The sequence below is a fragment of the Glossina fuscipes genome, unplaced genomic scaffold (assembly GCF_014805625.2).
Source record: "Glossina fuscipes isolate IAEA_lab_2018 unplaced genomic scaffold, Yale_Gfus_2 142, whole genome shotgun sequence".
NCBI lineage: Eukaryota > Metazoa > Arthropoda > Insecta > Diptera > Glossinidae > Glossina > Glossina fuscipes.
In genome coordinates this window covers 927,676-953,766 of record NW_023998485.1, presented here as the reverse complement: position 1 = coordinate 953,766, position 26,091 = coordinate 927,676, and the positions used below count along the sequence as shown (strand labels likewise).

General features: G+C 32.4%; 1 protein-coding gene across 1 annotated transcript in view; it reads right to left on the bottom strand.

The window, feature by feature from the left end:
• Positions 1 to 26,091, bottom strand: part of LOC119641118 (neuronal acetylcholine receptor subunit alpha-7) — an 88,757-nt gene that overhangs the window by 10,468 nt on the left and 52,198 nt on the right. The window contains exons 6-8 of the mRNA XM_038039578.1: positions 23,457 to 23,651; positions 10,861 to 10,947; positions 5,692 to 5,801 (exon numbers count right to left, since the gene is read on the bottom strand). Coding sequence (XP_037895506.1) covers positions 5,692 to 5,801; positions 10,861 to 10,947; positions 23,457 to 23,651 — 392 coding nt within the window. The remainder of the gene's footprint in view (positions 1 to 5,691; positions 5,802 to 10,860; positions 10,948 to 23,456; positions 23,652 to 26,091) is intronic.

Below are 26,091 nucleotides of genomic sequence, written 5' to 3'. Positions count from 1 at the left end.
TAAAAGAGATTTGTCTTCAAAATTATTGATCAAATTTTAATAGAATAGAGATCAGCAATAAGATTTACATGTATAACATATATACTCTTTGATTGCGTATTTTTATAATATTAGTTTGGGGAAAAAGAAATCCATTATTTTTATATGAACTTCAGGACTTTATTTAACATGTCCGATTTGGGTCAAATATGCACCGTTTTGTTGTATGATTTGTTGCCATTTTAAAGGTAACTTCAAAATGCCTCTCTCATAGAAGTCCTGGTCTCTATTTGCAAAAAACTCTAGTAGTCGATTTTCACAATCCTCCCTAGATTCCAATTTTTTATCATTAAAGAAATTTTACAATGCAAGAAAAAGATGATAATCGCTTGGTGCCAAGTCCGGACTGTATGGCGGATGCATTGAAACTTCCCAACCAAGCTCCCGAAGTTTCTGGCGAGTCACTGTAGATGTGTGTGGCCTAGCGTTGTCCTGGTGGAACACCACACCTGTCCTGTTGGCCAATTCTGGCCGTTTCTGGTCAATCGCTATCTTCAAACGGTCCAGTTGTTGACAGTAGAGATCAGAATTTAGCGTTTGGCCATATGGAAGCAACTCATAATAAATAATCCCCTTCCAGTCCCACCAATTGGTTTCTGAAACTATATGAAGGTGGATTAATGAAAATGATCATACGCGTAGGTTTTTGACTCATAGTCGATAGTGTTTATAACCCCTATCGTGTTAGCCTTCTGAAGTTTTGATTTTATTGTATATATTTCATTGCGAAGTTCTACTATTGTTGTTGAATTAACAAGCATTTCCTAATTTTAATTTTACTACAGAGCATGAGAAAGTTACTAGTTCATAGATAATCCGAAAAAAAGCACTGTGACGGTTGTCAATTCAATTAAAAGTAATTGGAAAAGATGACTTTGCAAATTTACGAAAAAATCGCCGATAAAACAGCTCTTAAAGCGTTCTTCCGTTTCGGCTCTTGAAGTTTCAAAGTTAAAGTAGCGAAGCGCTCTAGTTAACCAAGAATTCCTGTAGAACTAAGTATTAGTGAAAAACCAGTTCTGTGCTATTTGCACAAGAATGGATACAAGAAAAAGGTCGTCACTTGATGGGTTGAACACCACCACAGCAAAGTGGTAAGTTTCTTGGACTATACTTTGATATCAACCTATTTTCGAAGTGATTGACGCGATGCGATAAACGCTATGCCAACAATGTGCAAAAAAAAGTCGGGATCTAAGTTTTGTAAAGTTGCTCAAACAATTGTAAAACGATGAATTGACGAATATGGTTTTAATTTATTTTTAATGCGGCTTGTTTTTGGTCAATTATATTGCTCCGGCTATATTTAACACTACTGCTTTTCGCACCGCTTATTAAAAATTCCTACTACAATAAACTCAATGCTCTCGTTAATTTCATTTGTTTTATGAAACGCAAATAAGATTTCATGACATTTTTTGTCGAGAGAAACTTTGTATTCGTCTTATTTTCAGAGTAGCTGACCATATCGCTCATATTGGCCAAATGGCACGTTAGGTTTAAGATCAACGATCTTTAAATACAGCTTATCTTTGTTTTTCACATTATATGGGTTTCTTGTAATACCGCGCAAATGGAGAATGAATGTTTGTATATCAAACTAAGAAATCAAAGACAATAGCAAATCTGTTTGTTAGTCATTTACTAAACATGAAATAGAAATAATACATTTTTTGAAGCGTAATGTAAACGCAAAATAAAAATTCAAACAGTTCTGTTCCAGAGATAGAAATTAAAAATAAAAAAAAGAGAAAGAAAAAATTAACGGAAAAACAAATATTTTTATCTATTTATTTATGTGTTTTGACAATAATTACTATAAGCTGATTACAATAAAATTGGCGAATTGAAGAGTATATATATATTTGCTTTACTTCACTTTGGCCATAATATTGGGTGGCTTTAATTGACCGCAAAACACCTTGGCCCTATAGTGATAATTCATATGGCAGTATGGTCCCCGCTTTAACATTTGAGTAAGCCAGTGTATTTTTTTAATAAATTATTTCATCGAGACTTACTTCAATATAACCCTATTCCGATACTGCCAGATCGTTGCTTTGTTTCTCTCCCAGAGATAGTTGTAAAATGGTTTATATGCTAAATCCCTTTTGCGTAACTATACAATATGATCTTAATAAAGCCAATATTGTATTGCTTAAATCTCATTTCTCACACATTACGTTAGATTTCACTGCTGGGATTATAGGAACCCTAAAATCCTCCATCTATAATTTATTAAGCCTAGCTCTTTCTTTCCGAGCAGACAACTGCCCCTTTATAGTACTTGCCTGCCATCGTCCAATAAAATAATTGAATACGATAAAAATAAGAAAAACACACCTTTTAAAAAATATATGAAAGTGGGACTGCGTAGCACTATTTCGTTTACTCTTCGGTGAGACATAGGGATTCAACGACATTAACCGTCAACGTTGCCTACATAGAGTCGAGTCCTCGCTTCGTAGCAATCCTAAATGCTTTTGTAAATTTGTTAATTCTAGAAGAAGAATATCCACATATCACTCTTCCATCTCTCTTAGTGGTTCCGAATCTTCCGGTGATATTGAAACCTCGAATCTCTTAGAGGAATATTGGCATCGAAATTTCTCTACAGCTGGTTTACAGATGGAATTGGTGGTTGCCCATATCAAATCACAAAGACTTGTAGAGTTGTGCGACTAGGCCTGATGGCATCCTATCTGGGAACTCTATTTACTTAATGCTTAGTCAATGTGAATTCAATTAAGAGCTTTTCGATCCTTTTAGTATCCTTTGCAACAATCCAAATCGGGTCCCTAAAAAGCTATCAATTCAAATTTTCTAAATACCCGCTCTTTGCCTATATCGTGTCTAGATTACTTTCTAATCTCGATATCTTCATGGGATCCGAAAATTTAACCACATTTTTCACTATTATCGGTTGCCTAACTTTTGCATGTTTGTAATGACATCGGGGATACACCTCTAAAAGGGGTTTACGCTGGTTATTGGTGTCCCTTTAGATGTGCACATGCTATTTTTTTTCTTTTTTCTTTTGTTTACTGTATTTATTTATACATGAATTTTGTTCATTGTTCTTTAAATGCTTTTTAATCTTTATCGATAACACTTAGTATAAAATTCATTTCTAAGAGCCATTTAAATTCGGCTGCTAATTTATATTAGCTGCATTTCATGTGTAAGTAAACTAAATAAATAAGGAAAAACTAATTGTGTTGAGTCAAAAATGTTCCGAACGCGTGAAGTGTGAAGCGAAGGCTTGATATATATATACAGTTTTTTTGTTGTATAGTTATTAATAGAAAAATATAACAAACTCCTCACAATGATCCTTTAAAGGTTTGCAAAATCATTGCTTGTTTAGTTTAGCTCAGTTGCCATCATTTAATCAATGTTAAATGAAGAAAAAGAAAGCAAGAAAAATATGTATAGGAATTTCAAAATAACTTTTTCTTTAAAAAAGATGTTTTCAGACGACAATGAAGAGTGAAAGCAGATTTTAGTTAAGAAAACTTTCTCCTTTCAAAAAAATAAGTTGTAACTTTTACGACACTTTATAAACTTTTATAGAATCTAAAATAGTCCTCCAAACGTTTTTGCATTACATACACATACATATATATGTATTTAATGTCTAATAGATTGGAAATTAGTTTGCATGATTATTTTAAACATCTGTGCTTGATCCAGACTATTTGAACGTCAGATATTCTTTCTTTCGTTTGGGTAACGCGTAATAGAGTTGAAAATTGTATAGAGAAGAAAACAGAACGCTATATATGTATTTAAAATTTTGGCTGATTATTTTATATTATTTTATTTATTTGATTACTTATGTTTCAGTAAATCGATTTGTAACGTATATACATAGATTACGTGACATATAGAAGGGATATTTTATATACACACGAATACAAACAGTTGTAGCAATCTTATGGATATGGATGTGATGATATGATAAAGTCTTCATAAACACCATTCATTAGGCCCAACATCAACATTACGATATTTTTCATTACATATTTTTTGGTAGACGAAGATTTTTTCTTTTTTTTGACAAATTGACAGATTTTACCAAAGCAGGGAAAGAGGCTTTTTTTTTAGCTTAGGAATGAACGATAAAAAATGATTTTATTATAATGATATAAAAAAAAAAAAACGAATGAGAAAATTTTTAATTAATCTTAGAACGAAATCGCGATTCATGTATGCACGGCATTATATAGAGTTCGTCGAGGACTTTTTTTATATAGGATTTATAGATGAAGATTAAATAACTAAAGAAAATTTTATTAGCCTTACGTTCAGAGAGGCTTTTGGATAAATAAGTGAATGACCGAAAAGAAGAATGGTTGAAATGACAGACAATAGAATGAGCAGACGAAAGCCTAGTCAAAGGCTCTCTAAGGTATAGTTCTAAGTATTACGAACAGTTTTAAATTCATTGCTACAAGTTACAAGATTTATTTATAATTGTACTACTAACTTGATGAGGGTTGCTGCTAATAATGAACTGATTCGACGCATTTACAGACATAACTTACAAAAATGAACTGGAAGCTTTTGTACATATCTGTATACGTCCATGCATTCGCTTTCTATTCCACTAAAATAAAGTATATGTGGTAACTCTCAACTCTTAACAGCAAAAACTTTTTTATAAAGCAGTACTTAATTATAATTTTGTCTAGGTAATCTTTCTTATTAAAAAATGTGAGTAAACGTGTAATCAAGAGACACTCGCTATTTATTTATTGAAATAATTATAGCCGTAATCTGGAATGGTTTCATTATGGCGATGATGTCGACATCAAAAAATTGAGGTATTCTCACTTTTGTTAAACTTATAGTTAGTAAAACCGCACGCTTGATTAAGTCAATAAAATGTTTGAAGAGCGACCTGGATTTTAAAGTGCAATAAACCTTAGTTAGTATTCTTAAATCTACGAGTCGTGTGGATTTATTAAGAAGAAGAAAGCCAGAGAGAAAAAAATGTAATCTCATTATTTTTTGCTCGCTTTTAAAAGATATCTAAAGATATTTTTTGAATAATCATCATCGTCCGGCTTAAGCCTGGTCAGCGAAGAAGGGCCTTCCCTTATAATCGAATTCGTTATGATATGTTTTCTTCGTTGAATAGACTTTTTTTTTTTTTTTTTTACTACAACTAAAAAAAGTAACAAATAAGAATTGAAAGTAAATTACTTGGCACAAATACAACTAAAGAAGTTAATAATAATTTTGAAACTTATGCTAGACACCCAAACACACGCATGTAAATTTATATATAAATAATTATATATATGTATTAATAGACACACAAGTATTTGTAGCTATAGACACATGATGACACACATATATTGTAGTAATGAATTTTTATTTTGCTTTGAACGAAATGAAAATAGTTTTGATTACTCATATTGGATAAGACATTTAAAGAGAGTGGTCATTCTATTGAAGTGAAAATGAATGTTTTATTTGAATTGATTGATTGATTTGAAACTGATTTGGGATTCTGTTGGATTGGACTTTTTTTATTTATTTACTTTTTTTTTATTTTAGTAGTGTGAGGATAATTTCTTTTGATAAACATTTTTTCTTTACATAATTTTTATTTTTTTTTAACAGCAACAAAAACAAAAAACTTACCCATTCGGACATTTCATGTGTATCAGCATTTCGATGATGATAATTTAATATTAAAATCGTTGACACAACGGATGAAGCTACCATAAACATTATGCAATTGAAATATGTACCTGTTGGTTGGTTGGGCGTGTCAAATCATTGTTTTTTTAATAATATGTACGAGTTTTTAAAACATGTGGTTTTTATATTATTTTAAGAAGTTTGTTGTTTCGTTTTTGAAATTTTGAAAATATATTTTGTTTTTTTTGTAAAATTTTTCGAAAATTTTTATAAAGTTTTGCAAAAGTGTTTGTTATAGTTTTGCAATAAAAGTAAGAGTAAATATTTCGAGTAAGTGACAGTTTTTTTGTGTTTTAAACAAATATAGCGACAGCGTAAATTCGATAGAAAAGAAAGAAACGGAGAAGCAGAGAAAGAGACAGAAAGAGATATGGGTAAAGAGAAGAAAAAAAGTAGAAAAAAAATAAATTTTGGACTTTGAAGTAATTCATATATATATAATATATACAATATATATATATATAAAATATGTAAAATATATGTGTATACATATATAGATATATATATATACAATTTCTTTTTATTGTATAGTTTTAAAAACATTTTTAATGGATATTAATATATCTGAAAAACAATTTGAACAACATTTAACAGGGAACGAAGATGTATTTTTAAAATTTACATGTTAAATACATAAAATGCAATAGTTATTCAATATAACGTTTAATCATAAATTCCATTTTAATAAAAATTTTGAATTATTTTGCAGCGAAGACAAGAAAATATCAAACAAATTTTACAAAAAACTGGTTTTTTTGGCTTGCATGGTCGGAGTAAGCATTGACGGGAGTCTGTTGTTTGGAGATTCCACCTTAAAGTAAACGGTAAATTTCAAGGAGATATTAATAAATTTTGACTAATGGAAGATTGTCAACAATCGGAGGCTAACCTATGACTTGCAGAATCATTTTCTGAATCGATCTAGGCCTGTCTGTCCGCCTGTCTCTGTCTGCGTGTCCATTTGACGTTGGTGCACGTAAATTTGTGTTCAAGCTACCGGTAGCTATTTTCGATGATGTTTTTTGGTGAAATTTCGTATACAGATGTTCTTTGACCCAAAGACGAACGCTATTGAAAATGGTTCGGGTCAGTCTAATTTTTCGACCACACCCCAAATAACGCTCTGTTTTGAAAAGTTGTTATATGAAATTCATATGATAAAACGGCCTAATTTTCTATGCTTCATGATGAAAACTAGATCGTAATAGTAACTTTAAATTAAAAGAAAGAAGTGTACAATATTTAGACCATCTCGGCCTACTTTTTAACCCTATATAAGTATTATCAGGTCTTTTGTAGAGTAGAAAAGTCTACATTTTAATATGTTGTGATGAATATTAGGATGAAAATTAGCCATATATAACTCTATATAAGAAATTTCACGAGGACCTTTATTTTTATGGCAGTACGTTTAAGCTTTAAAATTGATTCATAATAGCAATTTAATATAAAAATTAACTGCGCTGAATTTTGAACCTTATTTTTGTACCTTAATTTTTGAACCTCTTGGACACCACCATTTTTACGGAAACTAAGCCTTTATTTGCAAAAATATTTAATTTTTAATATTCAGTTCGATAGCACTAAGTGCATACAAAAATAGAGTATAACTTTTCTGTTTGTTTGGGTTTAAATCTCCAGTCCAGCAGAGTTTTCAAGAGGCTTTAAGACTTTAGTTTCTAAATTTATTTCTCTGGCTAAACTAATTATGATAATGATAATATCTGATTTCGAAGACGTCAAAGTCAAGATACCTTTTCAATAATTTCTTGATCATTCTTGAAAGGTCTTAGAATGTGGAAAAGTTTAGAAAAGATTAGACAAGTTACCTCGGTAGGAGTTATTTGATTAAAACGTTCCATTTTAAGCAGCTCTCTACGTCAGCTATTTAACGTTCTACATAGTTTCAAAACAAAGTTGAACTAATAACAGTAAACATTAAATACCTCCCGATCTCATCTAGGTCGACTTCGGCTAAAGGCTTGACCATTTTCTCTTTAATTTTTATTATACCGAAAATTTAATTTTCCCTCTTTCCTTTTATGAAAACCTTTCTGTAAAGCGGTCCAAAAAGTTAATTAAAGTAAAGTAAATTCATCACTTCAACAATTATGTTTTTGTAAGAGCGTTCATGTGGGAAGGGAAAAGAAAATGGTTCTATTCCAAGCAAATTGTTGTATTTTTTCATTATCTCGTGTTATTACTACTAATGTTATAAAATGATAAACAATATTCTAAATGTCGTGTCATTTGTCAAGTGATCGAGGGAGAACAAATTTCCATTCGATTGGTACTATGAAGAATTGGATTATCTTAAGCCGTCATACGTGCTGCAAGCTTAACATATCCTTATTATAAGCAACCTAGGACATAAAAATTGTCCACTACAGCGAACTAATATGTCTATAAAACTTTTTGAGTTTTATATATTACGTAAATTAGTTTTGTGTTAATAGATATTAAAGGTTTCCTTGAAGGCAACGATCTTTCTTTCCTTTCTGTAAAAACAATTGTTATTACGCGAGTCATCTGTTTATTGGAGATATCTTTCCGAAAAATTGCATTGCTCAGAGTCCGATTGAGCATTTCTGACATTTTATACACTTTCATTTTCACACCGGTGTAAAGCGCGTCAGGACAGAGAGAGAAGGCCTTAAATTCTGCACATCAAACTTGTTTTTTTTCGATACTCCTCCACTTGCGTAACAACGGTCGACAAATGTAAGTTTGAAGAACGGTTCAATCAGTATGGGTGGTTGATAAAGTCACATAAAAACAAGGAAGTTAAGCAGATGAGCGTTTGTCGTTTAACATGTCAACCTCCAGCCTTGTAGCGTAAACCTTGTTTCCTGTAGCAAATTGTATTAGGAAAAGGCAAGTAGTTTTTATTGCAACGATATAATGTATATGCAAGAAGCTGTGGAATCCTTTCGTTTTGAAAAGATTTGTATTTTATGCAGTTAGATCGAACACATTAAGGAACGCTAGGAAAAACCTAGATCGTCAGTAAGACACGCCACATTTACCCATCGCCTCAATTCACCATTTGAAAACTCTATTTCAAATTTCTCGAGGGAAGGGTGTTACATTTGTCTGTGCTCATTCAAACTACGATCTTGACTTTAACTTTTTCCATTTCAGTTTCATCGATTTTAAAACGCCTAATTATAAACAACAAGCAACATGAAAAGCGTCATCATTCATAATTTTATAACTTGTTTAATAAAAATTCAAAAAAAAACTCTTTTAATAATTTATCTGTTGGTTATATGACGAAAAGCCAATTAATAAAAATTAATTAAAAATTTTTCATTTGCAATATATGCATAATATGCATAATATATATAGATTTTCATTTGAATGTTATGCCTGTTTCCATTACTACCAGTCTTTTGTAATAAATCGTGGAACGTATCCAATTCAGTTGCAAATTTTTTTACTTATATTTAATTAAAAAACTTTATTTTTTCATTTAAGTTGTTTTTTCTTTTTATTATTATCATTACACATGAACATACAGAATGTAGACAAAAATTATTTATATAATAAAGTGGGAAGTGGGAAGAAATACATGTTAATAAAACGTGCATTTAAACTCGTGTACTTGAAAGATAGATAAATAGATAGATACGGAGAGGGGAATTAGATACAGATGGATAGATAGATAGATAGATGGATAGATAGATAGAGAGAGGGAGAGAGAGACATTAATAATGAGTGACATAGACATAAGAGAAAGGCAGTCTTTTAAGAAAAATAGAAAGAAACCATTGAAAAACTCAGAGCGACTGTGCTTGAAAACAAAATGCGTTTATATATGAAACCACAAAATAGTGAACAAAAGTATAGGAAAAAACAAATAAATACTCATTAAAATGTAAATGATACGCAATAATTATTATTTTATAAAATTATTGGTGAAGAACCACCAACAGAACGTATTGTAAAGAATTCGATTAGCATAGTTTTTAAATTATTTTCAATGTGCGCGTATATATAAATTTTTGAAATTTATTAGTAAAGAAAATTGTCTGCAAACTACTCTAGTGTTTGGCCACTTAGAGTCTGTGAAGTACATCTGGGTGTACATATAAAGAGCTTCCAATGGGTACGTTAGTTTTACGATCGGCGATCGTATAAACAGATGAACGGAGGGAACAAACTTAACACTTTTTCCTGACTGAGAATTTATATACTTAAGGAGTTTCCCTGTTAATAATCCCCGAGGGTGCCAATCGGCTGGCAAACCCAATATACCCTGAAATTTTGTTAATAAGATATTTAATAAGAAAAAAAATATGCAAAAAAACAGAAAATAAAATCAAGTAAAAATACTGACCTACTTTGTTAAAATAAAACATAAAAAACAGTTTGTTATTTATATTCATTTAATCAGATGAAACAAATGGTGCATATTACAATTTTTTTAATTTTAATTTATTTTCGTTGTTGTTAATTTATTTATTTTTTTTAAATTTTTAATTGAGAAAATTTATTTAAAATGATTTAATGTGAAAAATAAAAAGGGCCAGGTTTGAGAATAACTGCACAAATTCCCGGCTACACTTTTCCTCGTTCGATCGTCGTTATTGATGTAAGAGGAAAATAAGCCAATGAAAATTTGCAGCAGCTCGTTCGAAATTTAATTACTTTTTTCTGTTTTTTTTTTTTTACAGAAAAACATCTGCTGACCCGAAGTAAGTGGTTATTTCTGTTTTACTTAATTTTTTTTATTGGTTTTCCTTTTGGGATTTAATTGAGTGTCAAAAGTTTTAATATTATAAAATCATCAATTTTCGATTTGGTTTTATGAAAATTTGTTAAGTAAACAAAAATTTCCTTTTGGTTTATTTTCATAACGATTAAACCTTTTTTTTTTTTTAATTTAAGTTAAATTTTTAGTGTATTTTTAATTTTATTGATTTATAATGAAATGAATTTAATTCTTAAGTAAGTAACCTTTTTTTTTTCATTTAAATTATAACCAAATGAAAAAATGATTGAAAATAAAAAATTTCAAACAAGAAACTAGAATTAACACAAATCACACATCTAGTTCGAAAACATTACATTTGCCATAAATGAAATTGGTTAACGTAAAGAACTTACCTAAAAGAGGTACGGCATCTGAAGTAGCTGGCATGGTTTCGGCCACCATATTAAGAAATACCGTAAGCGATAGTAATATAGTAACACCTGCATTCATGATGGGAAAATGGAAAAATAAAAAATACTTATTGCGATTAACAAACACTCAGTAATTGAAATTTATATTCTAATAAATTCATGAGATTTCCATAACATTGAGACAATGTTTTGCAAACCCGATTCCACACTTCACTATCGGTAGTACTCCAGTCTTGACTTCTTTTGCGGCTAATCTTACTTATTAAAATTAATGCATTTGATCTTAATACGATATTCATTGTATACATGATGTAAAATGTACGTATGCAATATAATACATATATATATATATATAATAATACTTAATAAACACTATAAAATATATAAAATCCAAATGAGGATAAGCGCTACAAGCGAAGGTGTCCGATAAAATAATATAGAATTGAGAATGTTTGCTTTGAAAATAATCCGGCACCATAACATTGCATCAAGGTAAACATTCGATGCGATATTTACAATGCTATGACTGCCGGCTGTATAGCTGGACGAGAAATTTGGAAACCTGATGATCGCCCATTCATTTAAAATTTCTACCACTCTTTTGTTGACATCTTTCTCGTTGACTTGAATCGTTCTTCTGGCTTTTTTCCTTTTGCGTAACTTTTAGCTGCCTAATAGCCAACTCAGCATATTCATACTGTGTTATATTCATATGTCCGCGGCCCTCCTTATTAAGCTCTGTCCCTAAATTCCTATCAACTTTATTTCGTAGGAAGAAGCTTGTCTCCTTGCGATATGCATATCAGGCAAACACTAATCTTCAAAATCTCCCTTATACAGCTCTGACCATATCCTCCTCAAAACCCACAAATAATTCTTCCAAAATTCATGAAGGATATAGCTCGTCCTAATAATCAGTCAGAAACAATCGGAAGATTGCGTATTAGACTTTTCGCATTATTTATTATTATTTATTTATTTATTTTAATTCTACTTATACATGAAACTCGACTAAACAAATAACAGTCGAGTTCAATTGGCACTTAAAGCAAAACTAATATTAATTAACAATAAAATTGAGTATAAGCATAATAAAACAAATAAGAAGAAAAAAAGAAGAAAAAAAAGCATGTTCACTATCAGCATAGGAGCACACTTACAACCTGTACAGGACCAAATTGCAAATGAACCCCTAAGCCATCGCAAACATGCATAACCCTGGCAACAGATAATAAATTGACAATAATTCACTTTCGAAACGTAACGACTTTTTAAGGATAAAAGCTAGTTTAAGTAAGACACAGGTAAATCGGGCGTATTAAGCAATGTTGCTTTAATGGACCTTGAAGAGTCCGATAACGAGAATAAGTGGTAGACTTCATTTAGGTTCTTGCAAACGACTCTGAGCGGATTAAACAGCTCATAATTATATTTACACTGACTAAGCTTAACCAAGATAAAGTGTCTAAAGAAGCGGTTAGGGACATTAAAGCTTATTTCACCAAGTAATAAAGGCGAGTATATAGCACCATTTATTACTTTGATTACGAAGGAGACGCCAAGAACAAGCCTACGTTTCTCAAGAGACGGTAAGCACAGCAGAAGCAACCTATTTTCATAGGGAGGAAGAGAGGCAAACGGATCGCAACCCAAATTTCTAAAGGCAAACGGCAAGAATTGCTTTTGAACAGATTCAATCAAATCTACGTAGCACCTATATGAAGGAGACCACACAACTGAGGCATACTCGAGTATAGGTCTAACCAAACACATGTAAAGCATTTTCGTAATGTAGGGATCATCAAGCTCTTTGGACCACCTTTTCATAAAACCAAGCGCGGATCTAGCTTTGCTTATCGAGAGCTAAATATGCAAGTTGAAACGCAACCTATGGTCAAATAGAAGCCTAGAAAACTTGACAGGTAAACTCTAACAAGTTGGTGACTGTAGATCTCCCTTTCCGAAAGCCGTGCTGGTGCGGAGAAATATACGAATTAATAGCAAAGGCCAGATGCTGAGTCACAATTCGCTCGAACAACTTGGGCAAGACACTCAACTTGACTATGCCTCTGTAGTTCTCAACAAATTGTCTACTTCCACTTTTGGGGATAGGAATGAAGAACCTGCTCTTCCAACATGAAGGGAAAACGCCTAAATACAAGGACAGGTTAAAAATCTTTGAGATCACACCACATAACTCGACAGCGCAAGATTTAAGTACACATGATGGACTTCCATCAGGTCCTGGCGCGCAACAATATTTTAGAGAACTCAACCCTTTAAAAACATCGTCTTCCGAAATTAGCAAGTTAGGAATTGAGACGGAGTTATTTATAGGATATGGGTAGTTTGCTGATAAATCGAAATTAGCAATCGAAAAGTTTCGTCGGAAATACTCAGCAAACAGATTTGAGATTTCAAAATCATCCGAGGAATCAGAGCCATTAAAAGAAACATGCGAGGGATATGTGCAAATTTTTCTTTTAGAGTTAACACATTTAAAAAAGTATTAAGGATTAGCAAACAGAGAGGATTTAATGGACTGAAGGTATCTGCAGTAATAATGATGGCTGAGGGAGTTAAATCTATGCCTCGCCACCGAGTAAGCGACATAGTCGAGCTCAGAGCCACTTTTCGAATATTTTTTGAATAGCGTGTTTTTTCTATTCTTGTAATATTAAATTGTCTTATTAAACCACGGGGGATACCTGCATCGAGGTCGGCACTGCTTGATCGGAGTAGATGCAGCAATAGCTAGATTTAATGTCTTGTAGAACGATGACAATAAGCTTTCAATACTTCCGGTTGAGAAATCAACCCTCATATGTGAAAGACGATGTTTTAGCAATACAATATTGATTTTATGAAAATCATAACATTTATTTAAAAAAGTTTGATTTGGCACATTAAGGCAGTTCAACCATACATCATTCATATGTTGAAAGGAAAAGGATGATAAGGATCCTCAGGTAAACTAAAAGGTGGGCAACGATTTAGGTTAATCTCAGGAAAGTTGGCAAAGCAGAGATCAAGCAATCTACCATTACAAATAGGGGTATGATTATACTGAACCAAATTGTGATCAAACAATTCATTAAAGAACATAATATAATAAACTTGTGGTGTTGTCTATTTTGTGGCTACTGAGGAATAACGACTCAAATTTAAAATTAAAACTATTGCTTATCCTGTAGCATTATCGATCTGTCGCACTCTACCGCTTTTGCAAGTTATTGCTAAGTTTACATTTTATTATTATTGCTAAGTTTACATTTATTGCATTTCAAATGTGACATCTAACCTAGCTAAGATAGCCTAATTTAGTTGTAACCCATATTACTCGTAATTCTAGCAATAACCTATTTTAATTATATTATTCGCTTAAGTAAGCATTAAATTATTAGTTATATAAGACACCTGACCATACCTCAGTCAGGCCAGAATATAAGCAAGTATCTAAAAGAAAAGTAACAAATAAAGACTTTAAAATAATCCACTGAACAAAAGAACATTTAATTTTGAGTGGTGTCACTACAATCCCTATACAACAGTTTCTTGTCCATAAGCTCGTCCTGTGGGGCCCGTTTGTTACTATGTTGTGTTCGATTGATAGCACGATACATAGTCAGGACGGATGGAGGACACGATTCATGTGTCAATCTTCTATGATGAGAGAACAGATATATCTTCGGATATTATTTACGTAGACCGATTGATTCTGCACTTAAACTTTTATACCAAAGTGAAATTAATGATCGCTGCATTTTTTATTTACAATGACTTGTCAACTAATCCCTTCAGTTACCGTTTTACATTGAATATTAGAAAGTGAGTTCTATTACTTGTTATCAATACTTTAAACGCATTTGAGATAAAAATTTGATCGTTTCTATTTGAAGAAATACTTTAACCGGCATTCTTGAAGTGGTGCTCTTGTCAATAATATCAATTTTTTCCCAAATTGTTGCTCGGTGTGAGTAGTATTTCTATCAGAAAGTCTAACTTTGCCGGACGCCTAAGCACATTGTTTTAATATGACTTTAAATAACAAATTTTAATAACAAAGGCGAAGAGTTCTTTAAGGATATTCGCCCTGATCGAAATGAAATGAAAAATACAAAAACAGTTTATTTGTCCACATACAATCTTGAAGGAGTTTGTGAAAAAAAAAAATAAAAAATAATTGTTTATTCACAGTTTCTTGTCGTTGTGTTTACTGTTTACTAAATTATAAACCTCTCACATTTTCACAGCTTGGAATTTTTTGTTTATTTTTGTAAAAGAAAAAAAATTTTCGTTTATTTTTATAAAAGAAAAATTTTATATTCAAAGCTTACTGCAGTGACACCACTTAGAAATTGAATGTTCTTTGGTTTATTGGATTATTTTAGATTCTTTACTCTTTAACTTTCGTTTAAAATACTTGCTTATATTATGATGTATCTAATGTATGGTCAGTATCTTATATAAGAAATAACTTAATGCTAACTTAAGCAATATAACTAAATTAGGTTATCGCTTAGAATAATAACGTAAGCATATAATATTTTATTAATAGCTTATTACTAGAATTACACTATCTTAACTAGGTTAGGTGTAAAATGTAAACTTAGCAATAACTTGTAAATTACGGTAGAGTGCGACAAATCGGTAATACTACTTTAACTTATATATATTCAGTTATCTTTTTGACAAGAGTAGAAAATCTTTTTGCTTCCCTATGCCGCGTATGTGCTTGGTTTTGCAAGCTACAACAGCTTTGCCTGCATTTTCTCATATAATTACAAAAAATGTATTTTACAGTTTTGGGTGTTATCCCAAATCTTTTCACAAATTTCGCAAGAAAAAAGATTATTGTGCTTTGATTTTTGGTTTTCGTTTATGTGCGTTAAAATATTTCCATAAACGTAGTTGAGGATTTTCGAAATTGTGGTTTATATGATTCAATAGATTTTAATTATTATATTACAAATGCTTTTCCTGTAGACTATAAAACTAACTTCGATGTCTTTCTTTACATTCCATGCGATTTCTGTCACATCTGCGGGGTTGCCTTTAAACCCTCTGATTTCATCGAGCTTGAGATTTACTCATCTACCCGTCCCAAGAATCTATTTTAATTTGGTCCCCCGCCTAATTCTTGCAAAGTTGCGGAAACCAAGCGCTTTCGTAAATTCAACCAAATGTCTAAATCTTGTGGGCATTTGGACACAGTCTGTATAAGTTTGTCCGAAATCCTCCCACATCTATTTGGAAGGAATTCTTTTCCCGATTAAACCTTACGTCGAACCAATATTACAGTGCCGCAAATGTTGGCGTTTCGGCCACATAGCTAAAGTATGCTCACAGCAGAGGTCGCTTTGCCTTTCCTATGGCACAAGCCACGATTGCTCCCCGACTTGTCCTTAAAGTGCCAAAAAATGCATTAACCCTAAGGATGACGATCATGGTAACTCCAAATGCCATCTATCATGCAACAAAATTTGCTAAATCCAAAAAGGACGCAGCGGAATGACTCAAACTACAAGTGTACTTTTTCTCTCGGAATATTTACGCACACCCAAATAATCTAAATTTTTCAATTTCTCTGGAGACTTTCCCTACGTTGCCTCCCTCAATCTCTCAACCAGCAATCAAACGACCAAACACAAAGTCTGCTGTCACAGTTACAACTAAGAAGATGTTAAACCCTGAAATTACCATTTCCCCTTCCAATATAAAATCTTCATATCCTGACTCTGTAAAACCCATCACAGACAAACTTCCGATCACGAAATAATCACTGATCGTACCACTTCCTCTAACTTATCTCAAATCTCCGATAGTATTCAAAATCTACATAATGTCAAGCCGTTCTGTAAATTAAACTCTATTATCAACTTCGCCATACGCTTATCTCGCGACCTTCACATGTGTGTTCTTAGCCAACAATCCTCTTCGGGTTCGCTATTCTATCTTCATCAATAATGAAAATGTTATTGTTGTTATTATTATTATTATAATTTTAGACTAATGAAATAAATTCTTAGACTAAAAAAAAGACATTGAGCACTAGTAACACAGGCTATCGGCTCTAATTTATAAAAGTACATTAGATATTGAGTCTAGTAGTTTTGATAAAGTAATATATTGTATTGATATTCTGTTCTGTAGCTGATTGTAGAATGTCCTTAGGGTTAATCGTTCCAAATCCAATACTTCTAGCCAAGGTAAAGTTAAGGCAGTCACAGCAAATGCGTTTTATAGTGAGAATTTGTCCACAATTGCAGATTGCGAGGAAGACTTCTTCAAGATTTATTGGTGAGTTGCAATTGCATGAGCAAGGCGAACTCTCGAAAATATTTAGATCTTGATTTCCTCAACATTTTTTGGATATAAAGGTGGAGTAAATTGAGGGTTAATGGAAGAGTAGTGTTGATGATAGTATTGTAGATTTCCTTCTGCAATTTTCTCTTTTCTTTTACTCCAATGTATCTTTGGAGATCCAACTTTTCCATGACATCATCCATAATTAGAGGTGCTCATTCCCAATAAACCGATATGACTCATAATACTCATAATTCTTCTTCGCCGGGTGTTGTAATGATATTCCTTAATTTGTTAATTGTGCTCCATATCAAATTCGAAGGATTCCGTATAGTTTTTAATACAAACAATCTCTCAGTAACAATGACGGTTTTGAGTTTGTCTTCATGGGAAAGGTTCGCGGCATGAAGGATAGCTCTGGCTTCGGTTTTGAAAGTAAAAGTACTTTCATGAAATATGTAATTGAGAAGAACCTGTTCTGAAGCATCATCTACCACGACACAAGCAGGTGGCAGACCAGAAGATTTTGAGCTGTCTGTGTATAAAAGATTCCAACCGTTACTCTCCAGTACCTGAGTTTTTTCAGCTATTAGATTCCTGACGACGTAGTTTCGAGTATCTTCTTTCATGTGAATGTCAAAAGAGCAGTCTTTCAAAATCCATGGAGCTATAATACCCAAAGTCTAGTTTCTAAAGCTGGGAGACCAGTTTCAAATATTATAGTATTATTTATGGGCGTTGTCCGAAAAGCATAACAACTTGCTCTGAGGGCTTGGTGATAGATCGGTTTGAGGATGTTGATATTAGATTTGCAACTATTGCCATATATTATCAAAGCATAGTCAGCTTGCTTAAAACAAGCATTTTGGTAAAATAAGCAAAGGTGTTAATGTGCGTATGACTTTTTTAAGCAACGTACAGTATGCAATTCATCCTTGTTAAAATAGAATTTTTTAATCGAAGACAATGTCTTTTCCAATGATATTCGTTGGAAAACGTAAGCCCGGGGATATGAAGCGTCTGCACGTTTTGTACTGGTAAGTCATTAATATGCATCAGTAGATTTCCTGCATCGCATACCTGCTCTCGACAAATGTACATTTTTTTGATTTTTGTATAGAATTTTTATCCCCTGACGAGTTTGCCCATGTGGAGATCTCTCGTCCAGTAGGTCCGAGGATGTTGATTGCCCACGTGCTATCTTTTTCTTTTGTAAAACTATAAACATCGTCCGCGTAAAGACAATGTCAGATTTTCGGTACACGGCAAAGAATTTTGCTGGCGATCTGGAAAGCGTGACAGAAAGAGGAGATCCTTGCGGAATACCATTCATTAGCGGAAAGGAATCAGAGAGATGATTATTGATTCTAACTTTAAACCGCCGATGCGACATCAATGATTTAATGTAGTTGAAGATTTTGGGTCCAACATTCTATGATTTCAAGAGTCTTAAGATAACATGAAGACCAACTCTGTCAAATGCTTTTTCGAAATCAATTGAGAGAATTGTACATGATTCCGTTCGAAAATTGCTTTGCTTGTAAGATAATCAATGTGTAAAAGAGCGTTGATGCACTTTCTACCCCGCTTGAAACCAACTTGTTGCTTTGTAATCAGGTTCTTGGACTCAAGAAACGAAGATAATCTAGATGCCGTAATCTTTTTCAGAACCTTTGAGAGGCAAGATAAAAGAAAGGTAATCCGATGCGATGGACACATTTTTTGACTTTGGAATTGGAACAACTGTTGCCAGTTTCCACATATAGGGTATATGGCCAGTCAAAAATACCGTATTATATAGGTCTAGTAATTTCTTTTCACTAGACTAAGACATAGCACTGATCATTTGGTAGGAGATGCGGTCTAGACCATGTGTCCTCCCCTTCTATTTAGAGAGAAAACCTTTAAGTTCTGAGGTAGATATGCAATTTTCCAGGGACAAGGCACATCTGTCCATAGCATTTGAAAGAGAAATTGGAGTCCTTTTATTTTCAATGAAAGCAATGGAGAAGTTGCTGTAAGAGGACTACTCGCACCACATTTGTCCAAAGTAATTAGAAATCTCATCTGCATCAGTTAAACTTCCATTGGGAGTACAGATGGCAAAGATTTCGTTCAGATTAGAGGTCCCATTAAGTCTGTTGATTTTGTTCCAGACAACTTTCATTGATGTATTTCTGTGAATTCCTCTCGAAAAAAGTTCGAAACTAAGTGCCTTTGATTTTCGTAATTCCTTCCTAAATTGAGCATTGGCCTTTTTGTATAATAACAAATGATCGTGATCAGGACATCTCTTAAAGCGGTATCATAGATCCATTTTATTTTTCCTCAAAAACGAAAGCGTGTTGTTCCACCAAGGAATCCTAAGCTCGATTATGATTAGATAGTGATCGCTATTATGTAGATCATCAGAAATAGACCATGAAGCCAAAGGAAGAAGTGACGGAGAGCAAAATGTTAAATCAATATGGGAGAAGATGTGATGAGTTGAAAAGTACGTTGGTTTTCCATTATTCGAAATGCATAGATGGCTCTGAATAAAGGCCTGAATGTATGAGGTTTTCGGTTGCGCGCGGGTTCCCGGCGAGGGCAAGTAAATTGCCATCGCGTAGAATCAAAATAGAGTCTATATAAGTTGTAATGCTATTTAGTTTTTTTTTAATAGCAAAAGGACTGATTTGTGAAATTGTTAAGGTAGGATGAGTTGAAGAAATCATAACATATTTTTTGTCAATAGGAGTGATGTTAGTGGTAGGCAACACCGAAAAGTCCGCAGACGAAAAGAAAACACGCACTAATTAGAACACAAGTCGATAATATTAAGTAATTAAAATAGCCCAACTCAACTGCACTAGCATCCTTAATAAATAAAAACAGTCTGAGTAATACCTTTTTCCTCAGTTAAAACTCGCCCTTACATAGTAGAAATCATATCCTTACTTTATAACCTCAAGTCTGACACATTTTTTTCCACTTTCTCTGGGTGCTCAGTCACACGGGCATTCTTGGCACCAACGCTGCAGATTGCTTCTTCCAGACCATCTCGGTTTAACGATTGTGCTGCAGATATAAGGCCAATCGACAAAACGCATTTAGTTCTTTCTTGGCAATAGCGATGCAATAAAACCTTATGGTCGTCGTTTATACTCTTTATTTCCACAAATAAATAAAGGCCTTCGATTGCGAACTCTGACATGGCATTATTTGTCTTATATCAGACTGATGTTTAATTACACGAGATGTAAAGTTCATCTATTCAAAATTAAAATAACAAACAACCCTTTATGTACATGTGTACAATCTCCTAATCATGTAATATTTGCCCGTTCCTATGTTACCACATCTATTCGCCATTCCACTCTTCGCAAACTCTTTATATGCGGTCTGTAATTTAACAGTTTACTTCACAATCTTTCCCGTTTTTAAATTATTCCAAGTCGTGGGTTCAAACCTCAAGTGCGGTAGAGTTTTTAATAAAAGCCGACAGCCCTAGATGCTGGTGCTTTTAAGACGTTAGTCTTAGAATTTATTCTCTGGCTAAATTTATAATAATAATAATAATAATAAATTATTCCATGTTGACATAACCGTTTGCAGTCAATTTACGAACCTACTCTCTTTTACACTTTTTTACTCTCACAACCATCAGTTCCTTTATATGACACTTTATACTCATATACTACATTGCTTCTTACACATCAGAATTTACTCCTTGCTGTTCTGTTCTATCCCGCGTGGCGGACAAGTAACATGCATATTTTTATAAAAACTTTAAAAAAAAATAATAACGTGGCGGACGCAAAATTAAAAAAGATCCTAAGTAAATAATCACCCGAATAAATGAATATTATATATCAAATCTAACCCCAGCATTACTAAGGGCTAAATAAAGAACTGTGTGTTCACTTTAGGCTTTTTTTATACAGCATTTCAGTGAATTTTTAGTTGTCGATTTCTGAACATAATAGAAGAAAAAGACCTATTGAGAAACAAAAATATTTTTTTTAAAAACGAAGATGTGGAGTTCTGTGCTGACTTTGTATTGCACCTGTACTAAGGATGAAAAATGGATATCTTTTTAGAATAGCAGACGTAAGCGATCATGCGCAGGCCCAAACGCACCTCTCGTCCACTACCGCCCTAGAACCGACTCGTTTTCACAGCAAGATTATGTTCCATAGTATCCGATCGACATTTATTATAAACTGTTAAGACCTATTGAAATAATGAATAGCAAACGCTACTAGCAACAATTGATCGACTTGCACATTCGCCTTTTTCCAATATGAAATATGTCTATGCATTCATTTGGCAAAACTGGTTCACGACACATTAAAAGCTTTTAATTGGGAAGTACTAGCCCATGTTAGCAGTCACCAACTCCTGGCGACCATCACTTTTTTGCATCGATGAATTGCGCAGTTTTGGAGCAGCGCCTTGATTCGCATGAAGACGTGAAGAAATGGCTTTCGTGGTCTTATGGCTTGTCAAACATAAGAGAAATGCCTGCGCTTATTGGTTTCAAAGACGATTTGCTGCATTAGCACAGATAGTATGGAATCGCCTATTTGCATTTTTGAAGTTCTCAGTAGTTGGAAAAATAGACAGACGGTTGTGGACAAGTCGACTCAAGCAGGTTCAGTGTAAAAATTTGTTAAGTACATCGTGAAGGCAAGACAAAACTAATAGACCCGCGACTACTTTTTGTGGGCATGGGAACGAAATGCTTGTTGACAAATTTAATTATTTATGAATGCCATGTATATGCAAGCCAAAAGACTAAAAGTATACTAATTTTTATATGCACTAACAGTAAAATCATCAAAAATATAAGAAATCCTAAATAAGGTATAGGCACTCCCACATAAAAACTGACCTGTGTAAAATTCCCATGAAATAAGGAAATAAAGCTGAACAAGAAGAAAAAGATGTAATGTGCTCAAAATTCAAGAAAATTGTATTCATAAAAGAAATAATCTGCTAACGGTGGCTTTTGCTTGCGTCCACATGAAAAAGCAATTTTTTAAGAAAAAAAAAAAAACGAAAAGTTTCAACTAGAAATCGAAAGCTTTTCTGTTACATTTTGTTCTATTTCTTTAACATTTTAAAGTTTTCCTAAATCAATTGCACTTTTACTGAAGTTATAGTTATTTAATGTAATGCAACAATTAGTTGCAGGAGTGTTAATTCTCCACTTAGGCACAACATGTATTTTGCAAAATAATCAATTGGTATTTAGCACTGGATTTACATCCTTTGACTCTTTGCTAATTTTATGGATATTGCATATTCCAGCCTTTGCGCTAATTCGCCGCAATGGACGGATTATTAATTATCTCCCAAATTGAACACATTAACGGCTATTGGGCAAAGAATAAATAGATGCAAGTAATCGAAAAATGTTAATAAATGTTTATTCCCCATAATTGGTTTCTGGAAACTATTGGTTATTTAAAATGATATTGGTGGCTCATACTTTGATGATCGATGTCTACATTTAAATTCTAAGTCAATAGGCTCATACAATGGACAGAAATGTAATTATTAATTTTTTCTAAATATAATTTATTTTGTGTATCAAGATTTTTGGTTTCACTTTCTTTTCTTTTTGCTTTTGTTAACAAAAACTTTCAAAATTAGTTTTAATTATCAAACGGGGGAAAAATTTAAGAAAAACGCAAAATTAAAAGTTAGAAAAAATTATCTGCTTACCTTTGGCGTCAAAAACATAAATATATAAATAAAATCTTGCCGCCCATGCTGCTCTTTATATTTGCTAAAGCCATGTGCATTTAACTCTTTGTAAAAATATATTTTGCATCAAAAAAAAAAAAAAAAAGAGCAAAGAGGCACTCCAATATATAAAGAGACACTCAACCTTCTAGAAAGTTAAGCACAGCTATTATAAGCAAAAGATTTATGTTGTTATGCATTTTAACCAAAAGATTACAGTGTTAAGCATACAACTATTATGCTATGAAATAATCAAATAAAGCATTGAGAGAAAAAATAAGAAAACTTAAATGTGTATAAAAGAACAATTTTCTTCTTTTTTTTTTTTTGATTACTATTAGGGAACATTGAATTTGCAAAACAACAGATTTAACAGTTTAAATTTATTTATTCATTCATTTCTCTACAAAAGAAGCAGACATACGCTTCTATGCATTGATTAAGGGCTTAATCAGGGATTTGTGAAATATTGCCTTTTATGTTAAAATCTGTTTGTTTGTAAATATTTAACTTTACTTATCAAATTCCGTTTAACTTACCTAATGATAATTTTTCACCGGAGTCTGGTGGCAGTGTAAAACCCAACAAAGCCATTGAGGCTATCAGTACACATGGTATAATTAAATTAAAAAAATAATACAATGTACGTCGTCTTATAATGATGGTAAATGTTATATCAATATAAGGTTCCGGACAGCAGTTATAATAGATTTCATTACGTTTGCCGGGCACACCTGAATTAAAAAAAAAATAATAATATCTATAATTACATACGTATATATATATATATATATATATATATAAGTTATGCACAGTGAACATGAATTACTTGAGATTTAGTATTCAACAGAAGTAAATTAATACAAGTATATGAGCACACATTCACATTTTTTCTCTACTTAAAAACTAATTGGTGCTTCAAGCCAATAACTAAATGCATGCTTGAAATGAGATGAATTAAGGCTCATTAAAAAAAATAATAATAATTTTATATGTAAAAGAATGTAAAAATAAAATATGTACAAAAAAATCGGAATTAAGAATTAGAATATTAGGGCTAATAATACTTTGAAGTTTGAAGCCTCATTGTAAAAGTCGAGACCTATGATTATTCTGCTATTATTTATAAGCATTCGAGTTTTGTTTTTCTGTTATCATTCAACACTGCCTTCAGGCCCCTGATTATTTAAAAAATTTTGCGTAATTGGTTGTGAGAGGACATTAAACGTGAAGATTTAATAAATTTATATGAATGCAAAATAGCATGATGCAGCTGAACAAGGGATCAATATACCACGGCATAGAAAGTACTTCTTGTTTCTTTTCTACAACAACCGAACTACCAATTGCGACTCTTAACTTCTCGGGTGTGCGATAGCGTCCGATTTCAGTTAATTTACCAACAAAAATTTCGTTTTTATTGATAATTTGTCACGTTCGTAAATTGGAGGAGTAAATTTGTTAAGATCTGCTGGGATTGTGTGACCAAGCCAAGTTCTTGCAAAAATAGTGATGTTCGCGACATTGGTTTAAGAAGAGAGTAGTGCGTAACTTAGTATTAACGGTCGCTTTCGTCAATTATCTCTTTAATTTTCTTTAATGTCTATGCAAGTTAATCTTTTCCATTTCGACGTCCGTAATTAACGGTGGGGAAGCCGGAAATTTTATTGTTAGCTCATCTGGCCCTCATGCATTCCTTACTTTGTTAATGTTTGGCGAAGGGTTCTTTTCTCTGCTGGTTTGGACTTTTTTCGTTGAATCCGACTTTCAGTCCGATCTGTTAATGGTGCTATCTACCGTTCTATGGTAATTTTGTACTATTCGGACGTTTTACAAAAAATGAATTAATATATAGAAACTTGCGATTTGGTTCAATATGAGTGGGTATTTTTACTTATTACCTATTTTTGCTTATTTCTATTTTTATATCATCTTTGAAATGAATTGCATCAAGACAGTTTAAATCATAAAAAAGAAAATATTAATTTTGAGGTGAATTTTAAGCTGAAATGACAAATTTTTTTATACTGCCCATGGAATGATTTTCGAAGATATACTTTTTTATTTAGTTGGTTTCATACTAATAATTTCATACTAATAATGAGTATCATACATTGAATACTTATTTCGAACTTAATACTGGAAAAGAATTGAAGTTTGGGGTATAGACAAGAAACATCACATACACCCGGGCTCGCGGTCGGTAATTGCTTTTCTTTTGTTTTAGTTTCTTTCTGAAGCTTATTCTAAAATCTTTGACAATTATTGCGACTGAATATGCGTTTGTCTTTTAAGTTGATGAGTATTGTTGGTAAAAAAAAGAAAATGCTTAATATACAATGGTCTAAAATTTGCTTTCAATTCCCTTTCTTTTTTTGGGGAAAAGAATTGCGGAAAGTTTTGAAAAAAAAAATTAAAAAAGGCTTTTAAAATAATTGCTATAAGTAAGACTGACAGGCATTTGTGCAGCAAACTACAGCAAGTTTATGCATGCTTTGACATGAATGATAAATGTTATTCATTTTAAAGTGTTTTATGTAAACTTTTGATATATATTTTTTTCAATATTATTTATTATATTCTTTTTCTTACCTTTCTTTAATTTTATATAGATTTACTAGAAAGTCTTAGAAATTACATTTTTCTTCCTTTTTCATTTTTTATATTAACAGATTCTCTGTTTATAAAAAATGTAATTTCTCTTTACAATTTACTTTCATTATATATCTTCCATACAAAATTCGTTTTACAGAGAGAAACTTTCTTACGGCGGCTATTTCGGTCTTTAAAAGTTAAAGCGCCCAATTTTATATTTCGACTCATTTTTAGTGTTTGTTTTAGTGTTGATATTGGTGGAGGGTGAGAACACTGGATAAGCGAGAGAGTGTAAAGTTTTTTTCTTTTACAGAGCCTTTAATTTGCTTAAAATGGTATAAAGTGTTTTAAAAAGAGAAAGATACTATTAGCGTAAATGAGCGCACTCGTGTTTGCCAGGTAAGGGTAAAGTGAGAAAAAGGAAGAAAGAGACAGATCGAGAGAGGCGAAAAAAGAAAGAGGCAGTGAGATAGATACAGAGACAGACAGAGAGAGACAGACAGAGAGAGAGAGAAAGAGAGAGAGAGAGAGCGAGAGAGAGAGAGAGAGAGAGAGAGAGAGAGAGAGAGAGAGAGAGAG